The 12725-nt window shown below is 38.7% G+C and overlaps 2 protein-coding genes across 4 annotated transcripts; both read right to left on the minus strand.

Moving 5' to 3' along the window:
• Window positions 1-961: 961 nt before the first annotated feature.
• On the minus strand, window positions 962-4551 carry LOC111251724 (uncharacterized). The gene is made up of 2 exons (XM_022808621.2): window positions 3374-4551; window positions 962-2215 (listed from the first exon to the last, which is right to left on the minus strand). The coding sequence occupies exons 1-2, from the start codon at window positions 3862-3864 to the stop codon at window positions 2008-2010; spliced, it is 699 nt and encodes a 232-aa protein (XP_022664356.1). The 5' UTR covers window positions 3865-4551; the 3' UTR covers window positions 962-2007.
• A 1549-nt stretch (window positions 4552-6100) lies between these two features.
• LOC111251849 (uncharacterized) lies at window positions 6101-12442 on the minus strand. 3 transcript variants are annotated; one of them, XM_022808897.2, is made up of 3 exons: window positions 12231-12442; window positions 10237-10679; window positions 6101-9932 (listed from the first exon to the last, which is right to left on the minus strand). In XM_022808897.2, exons 2-3 carry the CDS (start codon window positions 10663-10665, stop codon window positions 8952-8954), a joined length of 1410 nt encoding a protein of 469 aa, XP_022664632.1. In that variant the 5' UTR covers window positions 10666-10679; window positions 12231-12442; the 3' UTR covers window positions 6101-8951. The 3 variants fall into 3 exon arrangements, with proteins under 3 accessions (XP_022664632.1, XP_086846782.1, XP_086846781.1); XM_086990656.1 differs by lacking the exon at window positions 12231-12442 and adding an exon at window positions 11420-12203; XM_086990655.1 differs by lacking the exon at window positions 12231-12442 and adding an exon at window positions 11201-11351.
• Between the last annotated feature and the right edge of the window lie 283 nt (window positions 12443-12725).

A 12725-nucleotide genomic window follows, 5' to 3' on the forward strand; every position in this document is an offset into this window, starting at 1 on the left:
ATATATACATACAATTTAAACTGGAACTTCCTCTATAAAAAAAAAACTTTAATTGACTTTCTCAAATTGACTCAAATCTCTTGTTTTCACATCAGTGTCAGTTGACAACAAAATATTGCGGAGTACTTTGTTGGAAAGTAACAAACTGGTAAGAGATTCGATCTTTTTGTGTATGTACTATACATACGTAAGTTCGAAGTTCCAATGAAGGCTTCTTGCTTGTCACTAACTAAATCACAGTTTCATACATTTCTATACGAACTGTCTATGTTTGTATTAACATAGCCATATTTCTAATGCTTTGGAGACTAGGTTATGTATAGCTAAGGATATAAGGCATTCGCTCTGTTTCCGTTGCAGCTCCATATATCAATGTTTCTAGTTCTATCCGTCCCCAAGATAATTCATGCTTAATGATTTTTTTAACACGGGTCGCCCTACTACAAGCAATAAAACAGAGTTGAATCTAGATTAATCTGCCTAAAACCCGATGTGGAGTCGACCAACAGATCATTCCAGATCGTTGGTACAATAGTTTCTGTATTTGCATTTGGATCATTTACTTTCTTTCTACCCCAGTCAGTGATCATTTATATTACACCAGTATAAATTAGGATACAACTTCAATATTCTAACCAGAGATTTACGAAGTGTAACACACCTGACATCGCAATCGAGACTCTTGTATATTTCTATGCCTACAAAATATAGGTGACGATTGAACGCACCACTATTGCCGATTTTGCTATCCTTGCCCTGTTTTAGCTGCATTAGTTGGACATTATTGCATTTTCGGACATAACTCGGTGTGACACGCACAGAGCACATACTTCCAACAGCAAAATTCGAAAGTTGATAATTGAATAATAGATGGCTTGGTAGAAAAATAGCTATTCTAAATATTTGTATACAACTCGTCAATACGCCTGCATCTCGTATATGAATACTGAGAAAGAGGCAATCGTTTTGACAGTCCATTTATTTACTAGAGGTGCTCATTGAGTTTTAGATGACAATTTAATATTCGTATTCGGGGGTAACCGAAGCAGGCCCTCTTTTAATTGCACATTATATACGAAATAGCTTAAGCCACACACAGTATTTCATTTCTCAAAAGTGGTAAAAAGAAACCCACTATTTGCATAAGGAGTTGCTTTCTATGGAAATATACCACCTAAAGGACGTCATTTTATCTCATAGAGGCGTTGTTCTACGGTTTTCATCCAATCTACTACTTTAATTTTCATAAACACTACTTAACAAATCGATAAATTGCTTTATGTATGCCGTACTAATTGACGTTATCCAATCTAGACAATACAAATGTGTGTTTTACAAGAAAAACAATTTCGAAATGTATGTACGATCCAATCATAAACAAAATAATTTCATTATCACAAGGCAAATGATGCATGGTCAAGAAAGTACGAAGAAACTGGGTATTCAAACAGTTACTGCTATACACACAACTGATGTACTTATCGAATTCGTTACATTATAAGATATATAACTGGTGGCCATACTATAACATCGACAGTATGTACAAGTCGCGATTCACTTAGCTATTTACCTCGCTCGCATTCCTCAAAAAGAATATAACCTAACATATATCACTACGAGACCTGAAAATTGTAAAATATATAGAAGGTTGTACAGAGTGACTACAATGAGAATGCTGATAAAGAATACAAATCGTTCCCACTTAGGCCTGTTTCCATTAGCTGTCTGGTTAGAATAAATGAATGAGACAACTTCCTCTCGCTAAAGTTCCTCCTAATCAATATCTATAAGCCGATTTTAGGGACTGTGCCCTGAAGAATTAGCTCAACGATATTGTATCTCTGTGCAACTTTCAATTGTAAATAATAATCAGGCATATCATGCATAGCGTAAATCAATGGGCTTGCTCAAATCTAATACAGACTGATAGCTATCGCAATGAGATCATTATTGTAGCCTACTATGGAAACTAAATAGCATATCCACAACAAATGCTGCATAGCGTTACTAGTCACTAAGCTTATGCAAAACGACAATGCATTTTTTCATCCTTTCAATGCAATAAGTGCAAACCCATGAGTCGAAGCTCACGTAGGTCGACGTTCGCACGGCTTGCACGCAGCACATGTGAAACCAGGTATGGCATGCTTCACACTCCATCATGTTGCGGTTACGTGGGATCGAACACAGACGGCAGGTCCATGCTCGGCGTTTTCTGTATCAGGGGAACGGCATGAAACAGAACCAAACAAATCATGGTCTAGATTTTGTTTTGGCATAAAAGATAACATAGTGTAATTGTCATTTTATGAGCGTCTTGAAATTAGAAAGAAATAAATTACACGAGGTTATTTGATCTGACAAAATGTTACTTGAACTACGAATAGTTAAGACTCGTATCTTCCGGCTCCTTCCAGATCATCTTAAATTCCAACATTTTCAGATCTGTTTTGACTTCGAAGTGTTTTGACATATACCTTCATATGTCCCAGTATATTTAAATGTGTTATGATGCCTCCATAATGCATTTTATTGCAGTACACTATTATCATTATACTAATTATTTTAAGCTCACTTAGCCTACCCAAAGCCTCTTTGAGCGGACTATAACTTTATATGTATTACGCAAAAATCACTAAAATAATTGCAATATATCACCTATTAGACACAACATGCCACTGATTACGACGATTTCTTTGTTCTATCGGAAAAGCTGGGAATAATTTCAAAAATCATAGGATCTCTAATTAATTTTTTGGAAATTTGCACTATCCTTATTCGATTCTTTTCGAGAATGAGAGGAATGCTATTAGCTTGCGCTCACTCGTTTTTGGCGTCAACAAAAAAACGCATCAGGCAGAATTTTTTATCTTGGTACAGGTTTTAAACTTCTGACCTGGGAAAAATCAAAATACATCACAGTTTTTTCATATCAGGTCATAAAGTTATCCTCTATTTTTCGATTTTGATGTTTATGGCCAATAGCCGTAAGAAACTTTTATTAGCAGTAAATTTTACTTTCGGAATTGATGAAGCAATTTTTTGTTACTTCGGTTCTTTAGGAAGATAGAATGGTCAGAGGCTACGACGAACGGCCTATGAAAAATTAGGTCACAGTTTTACTTTGTGAATATGTTCCTAATGTCCCATTCATACACATATAACAGTAATGCTAATTCGCGCCCCAAATAATCTAAACCGTCGAGAGACAACATAACTTTTACAAACGAAATAATATTTCCCTTTACAATTAAGCTTTCTATTAAAATTCTTTTTCCGCTTTATATTGCATAGAATCTCTGGAGTAACGTTTTTTCTTAGTCATAACTTGCTATTATTGAGACCAACATCAGCGAACTCAAAGCTGACTAACCTTTCTACCAAAGTTTTAAGTTGGCACCACGCAGCGGGGGCAAAGAATCTGTTCAACTCGGTCGGTATAAGATTCTCTATAAGATAATTGCTCAGCGCGTCTTCCGTTGAAGGCAACTGATCGGGCTTAATAGGAAACCAGAGCTTATGAAGATTTGCCGACCCAAATATTGCAGTTAGAAATCCACGCTCTCGGTCCGTTGATAACAGCGTTTCCCGTTCGATCCGATACTTTCCTTCGTAAAGATTTTTTCGGCTTTCTTCACCAACTTCATTTGTGGCATTTCCATTACCCGCGCATCGACTCCATATTTCGTTACTTTGTACACTGTTCACTGTTTCGTCGGAGTCCGTCGACTCTGAGGCGCTCTCAACTGTCGTCGAAAGAACTTCCACCATTTCGTGGCTAGAGTTTCGAGGATTTTCTTCGAGGAACTCATTTACGCCATCAACTAGAAGTAACCCATCATCTAGTATGCCTAACTCATCCATGGTAACTTTCTGCTGTCTCCATACGTTCACAACCCTGATTCTTGCACAAATTAAGCTCGAAGACACGCTACAAGTTCAAGCGAGCTCACACGGCAAAAGTTGGCTCTATGATGTGTTATGCGCTCATTGGTGGCTAACAATATATCCCGCCTGCTTTGAATCCAACTTACGTAATTCCTTGAGCTTGCGGAGAGCACAATGACACAGTGACAGTAAGTGTACCGCATGCACATCAACTCATGGGCGAACAACTGGAGCATTCATCTGTCTTGGGCTAATTTTCTGCTTTGTTCTATGTTGCATATTACATTTGGGAATTTTGTCCGCTATTTGGTTTCAAAGTCACCGCAACTAGATCTGGTAGGAGTATGCGAGTGAAGAGTGCTGCGAGTTCAGCAAGACTTAGACCGAACACTAAATATGATAAAAAAAGTTATTGTAGATTTGCTGAAAGTACCATAACCAAGTGATCAAACTTTCAAGTAGTTCGAGCTGCTAGAAGTCTGTTAGAAGTGTGAGTAATACGACGGCTTATCGTTAACAAATCATTTGCTCCTTGCTACTTCTCTGTAAGGGTTTAACAAAAAGCTTCAATTTCTACCGAAAATAAATTTTTGTGGTTACTTCTTTCTCTCATCCAGACGACTGAGAAAAACTACTCCATGAGAAGCATACTGATAGTAAAATGTTTACATCTCGACGACACCCATAGAAGCTTCGTAGTGGGGGTGCCACCGTACAAGAAGTTCGCTGCTAGAATGGAAAAGTTACCGAACAAAAAAAAAAAGGAGTTAAATGCCGAAGAAAGACCTTCACATAGTTCATCTACGCGCAAAGTTAACGTACCTTCAATCAAATGTATTAAAAAAAATGAAAAAGTCTAGCAGAAACTGGATCAACGGCACCTTAAGTAATATATATATATATATATATATATATATATATATATATATATATATAATAAAGTTAAAGTATATACGCATACACATAATGAAAGTGCAAGCCAGAATCCATACGCGGGTAAGTATAACACAACGTCGATGTAAAACAGAAAGCTAGCCTAAGAATGAATAAAGAATAAACGCATCACCAATATATATATATATATATATAAATTCGGGAAACCTCTAAGTCTGTTTTCAGAAAGGAATTAAAATATGCGTCTCTCACTTCACCATTTTATCGATAGGCCAGCCGCAAGTGGCTTTTGCATACTATTAAACATCTCAGGTTCATAGCTTGTACCTTTTTTTATTTACCTACTTTTTTTTAATTACATTTCAGGGATGCATTATACATATATTTCATCGGCGGCTAAGGGTGTTGCCTTGTAGTTAACTCGCAAACTCGTAAAATCTGGATTCTACGTGAGAATCGGGTTTGTTGAGAGGATAGTTGTTTGTTTATATGCTTCATGTTAATCTACTCTGAATCCCTCTCGTACGCTCCTACTGTTTTGACGATCTTTTCAAATGCACCAATACAAGATTGAACTGCGTTTAAAGTCTATTGATATAAGACTATACGATTAATTTAAAAATCAGTACTTTTAGTCAAGACTTCGCGTATCAAGAAAACTAAAAATCCGATTCACATAGAAATGATTTTACCTTAGGCTCAATCTTTATTACCCAGTAGGTATGTAATGATGACGTTAATAAATAAGGTGTTATGTTCCCTTAAGTGCTTTGAACCTGCGTTAAATCACAACGTTTTGTTCGGAATCTTACCGACACAAGTCGTTTCTACAAACGGATCTACTAGGCAGTACTATATTCCCGTGTCTGCATTTTAGGCATAAAATGGGTATATATATGTACACCCGAGTATACACATAAATATACATACACTTATCCTATTAATGCTTTGCCTTCTTTCACTTCTGAGTCATACTTAACGTAATTTGCTTTCATATCAAAATAAATGACTCTTCTTTTTCCTGTAACATGATTTTTCTTCTTTAGCATTTTTCAGTTTTGTCCAACTTCGCTTTTCTCCCACACTATTCACGAAAACTCAATTTTGCTTCGTCTTCTTGCTTCTTACGCACTTTTCGATTTCTTTTTTTCAACGTATCTACACTAAGTCAGTTTCCATCTCAAATACAGGTGTATGTACGTATCAAGTGCATTAGACTTGCCCGTATCTTTTTCTTCATGCGGCCAGTTCCACCAGAAAGTTTCTCTAATCTGTGAAAAGCCTGTATGGCAGCTTTAGTTTTAGTCAAACTCAATAATTACCAAATGGTTGTTGATTTATTTTAATTCATGTCGTATTAAGTCGGCGACAGTGTCACAATGTTTTTTATACTTGGAGATCAATAACACGAAAGATTAATATTAGGGAACGTTTTCTCACATGTGTTTGCATGCATAACTACGAAGTGATAGTGGGCTGCTTATTACATAACGCCTTCGACACAAAGACAAACAACAACGTACGCACATCATTTGTTCTAATAAATTTTATTCATTAAATGTTTGTCACTTTGTTTGTAACCGTACTGTCATGGACTTAATTTTTAAGCGCAATTTTCAGCGAGTGTTTAACTTCAATTAGTATGAAACTTCGCAATCTAGCCACTACTAAATTATGGTTTACCACAGATACACATTTCAGATATGTCATATTTCTGTCATATGCCCTGATGTTCTGGTTAGGTCTGCTCGTCTTGACAACACATGGTAATCTTTTACACTTCAACAAATGAATATCGTCCACGCAACGACGATTGATGATGATTACACTGCGGTATAGCTTGTAATTGTATTGAATTGTTGGGTATATCTTTAATCGAAATAAAATCCTTCGTGCTAACATCACTGTTTCTCGTAGTTTATAATATATAAACTATTACACCTTTTTATTCGCTTTAGTCAACCGCAAAACTAAACATCAACGTCTATACAGCAGAAAACCTAAACAATAGTTTTCTCTGACTCAATACTCTCAACTGATGGTATCCTTTTTAGCAGTAATTATATTTGTGCAATTGGGAAACTTCTTTCTTAGACAATATTAGTCTCATAACATATCTATAGCCTCACTCCGCTATATAAATAGACTGTGTACATACACCCCCTCCCGCCCCCGCAACGCCACGTGATCTTAAACACTGATCGTGTCACGAGTGGCTAATTTACTCTGTATAATACCCGACGTGTGGTTCTAGATCGCTTGTGATACCTTTCGCATTATATTTTATACATGTACTTCCCTAATTGGCAACGATTTAACAATACAATTGCACTCCCTATTCTTCGACAATATAAGCAGAATGACAAGCATAATTGGCTTTAGAGCTACAAACAAAGACTCCAATTCCTAACAATAACGAAATGAATACTTTAACTGACTGGCTTCACTCCATAAAGCAGTGTGTTAACCTGATCGCTTAGCGGGCCGAACAGAGCGTAACAGTAGCAAAGCGGTTTCTTAAAAAATTCTCGAATTATACAACGCATCTATTACTATCGATGTGTTAGACAGAATGTGAGGCGTGTTTGTGCTCTTTATATCTTGTTCTCAGAGTGATAAAATTGGCTAATATTTTTCTCATGAATTGCTTGTATCAACTAATTCCTTTGACGAAACTTGATAATACCTCGTAAAGTTTGCTAACAGTCTACCATGACTTATTAAGCGTGTTTAAGCATAGCCGAATACACAATATATGCACCCCAGCAGTCTTGTAATGCCTGGACGGTTAATTAGAATGCGCCTCCCATGTTCTGTCATGTCAACGCATTTATACTCACTTCTGCACAGTCACTCTAGTCGGCAGACCTTGTACAAAACATGAACTGCTACTCGCGACCCCAGAGTGATATCAGTTGTCGATTCGTCTGCCGAAAGCGCTGAAACTACTCAACTTAGTCGAATCGACAACGGTGACCGCCTCAAAACCACTGCTGTCTGTAACTTCACTAACACTGCTCTTGTTTTTCCTTTGCTGATAAAACTCGCCAATCAGCCACTTTGAATACAAGTGCTCGTGATAGCATCGAAATATTGTACATAAATGCATTATGATCCTCTGTTCGTTTCCTTTGGTGGTAAACGTGACACTTTATCTTTAACATTATTTTACATTTCGCTACGGAATTCTAATATGAGTATGCTTCTGTGAACCTTGTCATTGTAGTGATTGCGTTTAACCTGTGGATGGTAGCATGCATTTGTTTAACTACGTGTGTGACAAAACGGCGAAGAAAGCACCCGACAGTGAACTATTGCCAATACAGCTTTATAGTAATTTATGATATGAGGTTATTTGTTTTTAATCGAAGCTCAACAGTACGAAAATGAAATTAAACCTAAGTTTATCCTTCAACCTTCTCCCAAATAATATTGCTTATGTCGCACATGATGAAATACTCCTCGTTAAAGGAACTATGTTATTCTACGTCCCTCTAGAATCAACCCAAAATACTCGGCAAAACTGACCCCAACCTAAACGCATTGACATGAATTTTAAAGTCAACCAGGGGAATACGGCACTCGTATTCATGAACAGAACTAAAATCAGTAATGAATGGGCTGTTTTGTGAATGAATAGGTTAATATTGTAAATGAGATTTGTTTGGTCAAGAAAAATATTGTTCCCGAAAGCGAATAAACCTGTCTATGGGAACAGTTAACGATATATATTCAACAAGTTCGGTCTATTCCCTAAAACAGAAAGAGATTGTTGTAAACGTCATGCTCCATAAGGTGTCCAAATCGAAAGCTAGACTTCGGGACATGGTAAGTGTTGTAGCTTAACTTGGCCACTACTAGTGACAATCAAAAAAATTGAAGACCATCAAATTTCGAACAAGGACCAGATTGCCTCAATGGATCTGCTTCATACGTTTACTTCTGGCCAACAACTTAATTCGTATTTCCTGTACCGGAATTAAAAAAAAATAATATTGAAAAATGAATCCCTTTACAACAAGCATAAGTGTAATTTTTCTGTTCTAACATACCTAGTCTGGCTTTTTGATAACACAACAGCAATGTATATAGATGAAAATTGTATCGTGTACAGCGACAGCTATTGCGGTACCGCTGGCAATCTTCGTGCACAGGTATAGAGTCGATGGTTAATGAAGACAAGCCGCACAACTGTAGTCGGCCTGGGTGGCTACTTGAGCTCCACAACTCTGATGATAGCGCCGACCACAACTGCCACATTCGGACACTTTGAGATTCTGTGCGCCTCGGCATACACAGCATGTGAAGCGATCCCGTTTCATTAATACCTGCTCCTGAAGGTGATGCCATGCATCGGCTTCGAAAAGCTTCCGAAGCGACACTGGCACCTCATTCTCGATGACGAAATTCGTGAGCTGATCGTCCGTCGGCGCTAGCGACGCCCGATCAATTGGTATCCTAACGAGTCGGCCGGCTGATGCAGAGGACGCCTGTGCGACCAGCAACTTGATCCACGAACGTTCATACGCTGAGATGTTGAGATGATGCAGCTGCACATGGGTAAAACCTTGCGAAAGCAGCTCATTCTGACCACGTTTCAGGCATGACAGTAGATCGTCGGATATATGGCCCATATCATTGAAACTGTCCGACGTTTCGACTACGGCATGATGATCTTCGTGGGCTGCAACCAGCCGTGGTCCCGTTTCAATTAAGACGTCGTGCGTTTCGACCTCGAGTATCATTCCCGTCATATCCGGAGCCTCAACACCGCTCAGTGTGCTCTCAGAGTCATTGTCCGAACTACGAGTTCGCCCCATTACCCTATGAGCAACATCAAGTGTGCTTCCCTCATGGTAATCCTCCACACTGAAACTCATCATACGTGTATGCTTTGCCAAAGTACCTCCCGTACCGCTTTGATGATTCCGATGTCGCCGATTTTTCATAAGAAATTGTGCCTCGGTACGAGCAATGCTAAATGCATTATTTCCGTCATGTTCCAACCCCATGTGTTGAATCAGGTCCACGTTCAGATGACAGCGAAACTCACAGAAGTCACATTGGAGAAGCCGTGTCTCACCTTGCGACTGGCGGGCATCTTGAGCCTGATGTATTCGAAAATGCCGGGTAAATGCCATCTCATCAACCTATACATAATATAAAGAAAAAAATCGACGTTTCCATTAAATGTGTGCTATTAAAAAATGTTAAACTTCATTAAACAAAAAACAAAGGCTATACTATACAGCAACATCGCTCAAAGCAAACGTCGCTTCTCCTGGAAAAAATATTCTAGTTAATTACTGACCAAAAACTTCAATTTTATGTATCAGTGAAACATACATATCCTTAACGAACATGATACCTCCATTGCAACAACCTTCTCTAATTGATTTTATTTGCGATATCCCTTATCCATCCGGCTATTGAGAGCTAGAAGACGATACGAACCGTTGAATTGCACACGTAACAGACAAGCTCTCTATGCTTGTCTGGATGCTTTTTACGTAGGTGAGTAGTGAATGAGCTCTTGCCCTTGTACCGACAGCCGCAATATGGGCATTCCTGAAACTCGTTTCGATCCTCAAGTGTTGTTGCTCCAGCCGGAATATTGTTTACTGTAGCACGGCCCCGTCCCTTTTTGGCGATGAGCCCACCCACGAACAATTCTCTTTCCGCCGAGGGCGTTCGAGAAGGTATCGCCTTCCTTCGTCTCCCAGCCCCGCTTGCCGCAGAAGTGGAAACAGTTTCGTTCTGTGCGACAGGATGATGATGATGATGATGCTGTTCTGAAGATTCCGTGGCTTCGTCAGCATAGATCACAACGTACGAAGCCTCATTTTTCCCGTCACAAGATGACGCCAGCATAGCTTCCTCCATGACAAAAAATTCTCCTGAGAAAATTCATCGCGAGAAGAAACTTGAGTTTACACACGGTTAGCTATTCATGAGTACAAAATTCCTGTAGTTCATATTGCAGTCTTTTGCTGAACATTAAAGACAATTGATTTGGCAGAAATTTAATAAAATTGACACAGCAAAACGATTTGGCGATACCGATCTTTATTATTTTAAGTTTTTTTTTTAATTTAAAAGCTCACTGCACCCCGTCTCCTTGAATCGTTTTACTGATCTTCAAATCATCCAGAACCTCCTGTAGATCCTCACTCCTTATTGTGGTATGTACAATACGCTGCATGAACTTAGTGCAGTAATGTATTTGATATACAGCTCAAGAGTTTTGATCTCTGCCAAATCAAATTATTTATTATTATGATAATGATTGTTTCGCGCGCTAACAGGACGTATCAATAAAAATCAGAAATCAAACGAGGTGACAACGAATATACGAGCCACGGAAGTGTAGTTTTGCGCACAGACGTTAGCAAACGTCGTTTTGGCTTTAGCTAAGTACCTCATTCTGTGACTGTCAGTTCAATGGCTAGCCTGCGGAACATCATCATAATTGTATTTAGCTTATTTTTGCTACGGATCCCACTCGAATTCAGCTGACACTGCCGTGAGCAACTGCGTATGGTCGCAGCTGACATTGTTTTATTCGAATAAGACTAAACTTCGAATAAGGATAGGTTCAACAACAAACATTAGAGATATATTGTATTGATTAACCTACAGTGTACATTTTGTGCCGTGAACGAGCAGTTCATTCGTATGACGACGGGTATTGCACGTGACGTGCATTCCATATGTGATTATTCTTTTTTACTCTTTCTGAGACCGCAACACGTCAACTTTGTAACTACGCACTCATGAATACGTTTCATTCTAGCACCCAACGAAAATTCGCGAACAAACTTTCGATTAATATTTTCGTTAATGCCACACGATGCCCGGTATAATGAGGCATGTAAAACAACTTTTATTGCTGTACATTTTGATATTCTCGTCGCAACTATGGAATCAACAACGTAATTTATGTTATTTGGCGTTTAGCGAATATATCATAGCCCGCTATTGCCCTATCACCTGATGCGGTCAGCGTTAACCAGCTGACAGCAGTTGTTGTTATGAACATAGTATTTGTGCTATTTCCGAGCGATATCGAAGCATGTTCTATATTATGCTTTCACAAAGTGTATCGCCGGCCGAGTTGCTTCACTGATGTATACCCGAACTAGAGGAGCAACAACTGTCGCAGTTTGTTCACGAAAGCTTCTACGATAAAGTATCGGCAAGCGAGCAAATCGCACGTCTCGAAATATCACACCAGTTGACTAACCAAGCAGATGATCCACCTAGCATCTGTAATCGGGCGCGCAAGCGTGTATCCCCCCCGAATCAAAGTTGGCGCTTGAAAATCAGATGGCTTCAAGAGCCACTCTTACTACAACACTAGGAGAAACCCTGCTTACCGAATGATGCTAACGCGCACGAATAACACGAAAAGATTCCGTAGGTTTGGTGGTATCAAATAGGAAACTTACCTGAACGTACTGCTCGGTTCAAAATAAGTTCGGCTGAAGAATGGCTGAAGATAATCCGATGATACCAATACACACAGAAAAGTTGCGCTCAACGTGAACTTCGAAGGAGGATAGTTGTGTTGGTTAAAAGAGGAGAGGGAACCAACTGAGGATTCGTCGTCTGCTTCAAAACTTTACCGCGTAATCGGCACATGTAGCTAGTACAGTTGAGATAAAACAAAAACTTTTACCTTGTGCTAGAAGCATACATGAACTGCAGTCCAAAAATAACGTGTGAATTTTGTATACGAGATGTGTCGTCCTAATGTATTTTACTGCATAACATGATTGGTTCTATTTTGGCCAGGAGATAATTTTCATTAATGCTCTGTTTGGCGCCTAATAGTTGGCACTTACCGAATCCAATGAAAAAATATGTTAAAGCCATAGGTTTAGAATCCTGCGTTAAAATTTACTAAAATTCGTTGGATTGTCGTTATTAGAGCTCGTAATTAT

Source organism: Varroa destructor, unplaced genomic scaffold (genome assembly GCF_002443255.2).
Source record: "Varroa destructor unplaced genomic scaffold, Vdes_3.0 BEIS01000005.1, whole genome shotgun sequence".
In the NCBI taxonomy this organism is placed as follows: domain Eukaryota; kingdom Metazoa; phylum Arthropoda; class Arachnida; order Mesostigmata; family Varroidae; genus Varroa; species Varroa destructor.

Excerpts from the sequence above, each read along its gene's own strand:
- LOC111251724 (XM_022808621.2), bottom strand. The coding sequence starts at position 3,864 with ATGGATGAGTTAGGCATACTAGATGATGGGTTACTTCTAGTTGATGGC. Across the intron at positions 2,216-3,373 it reads CTTAAAACTTTGGTAGAAAG|AAAACGCCGAGCATGGACCT; the intron begins GTTAGTCAGCTT and ends CCCCTGATACAG.
- LOC111251849 (XM_022808897.2), bottom strand. The coding sequence starts at position 10,665 with ATGGAGGAAGCTATGCTGGCGTCATCTTGTGACGGGAAAAATGAGGCT. Across the intron at positions 9,933-10,236 it reads GTTACGTGTGCAATTCAACG|GTTGATGAGATGGCATTTAC; the intron begins GTTCGTATCGTC and ends TATTATGTATAG.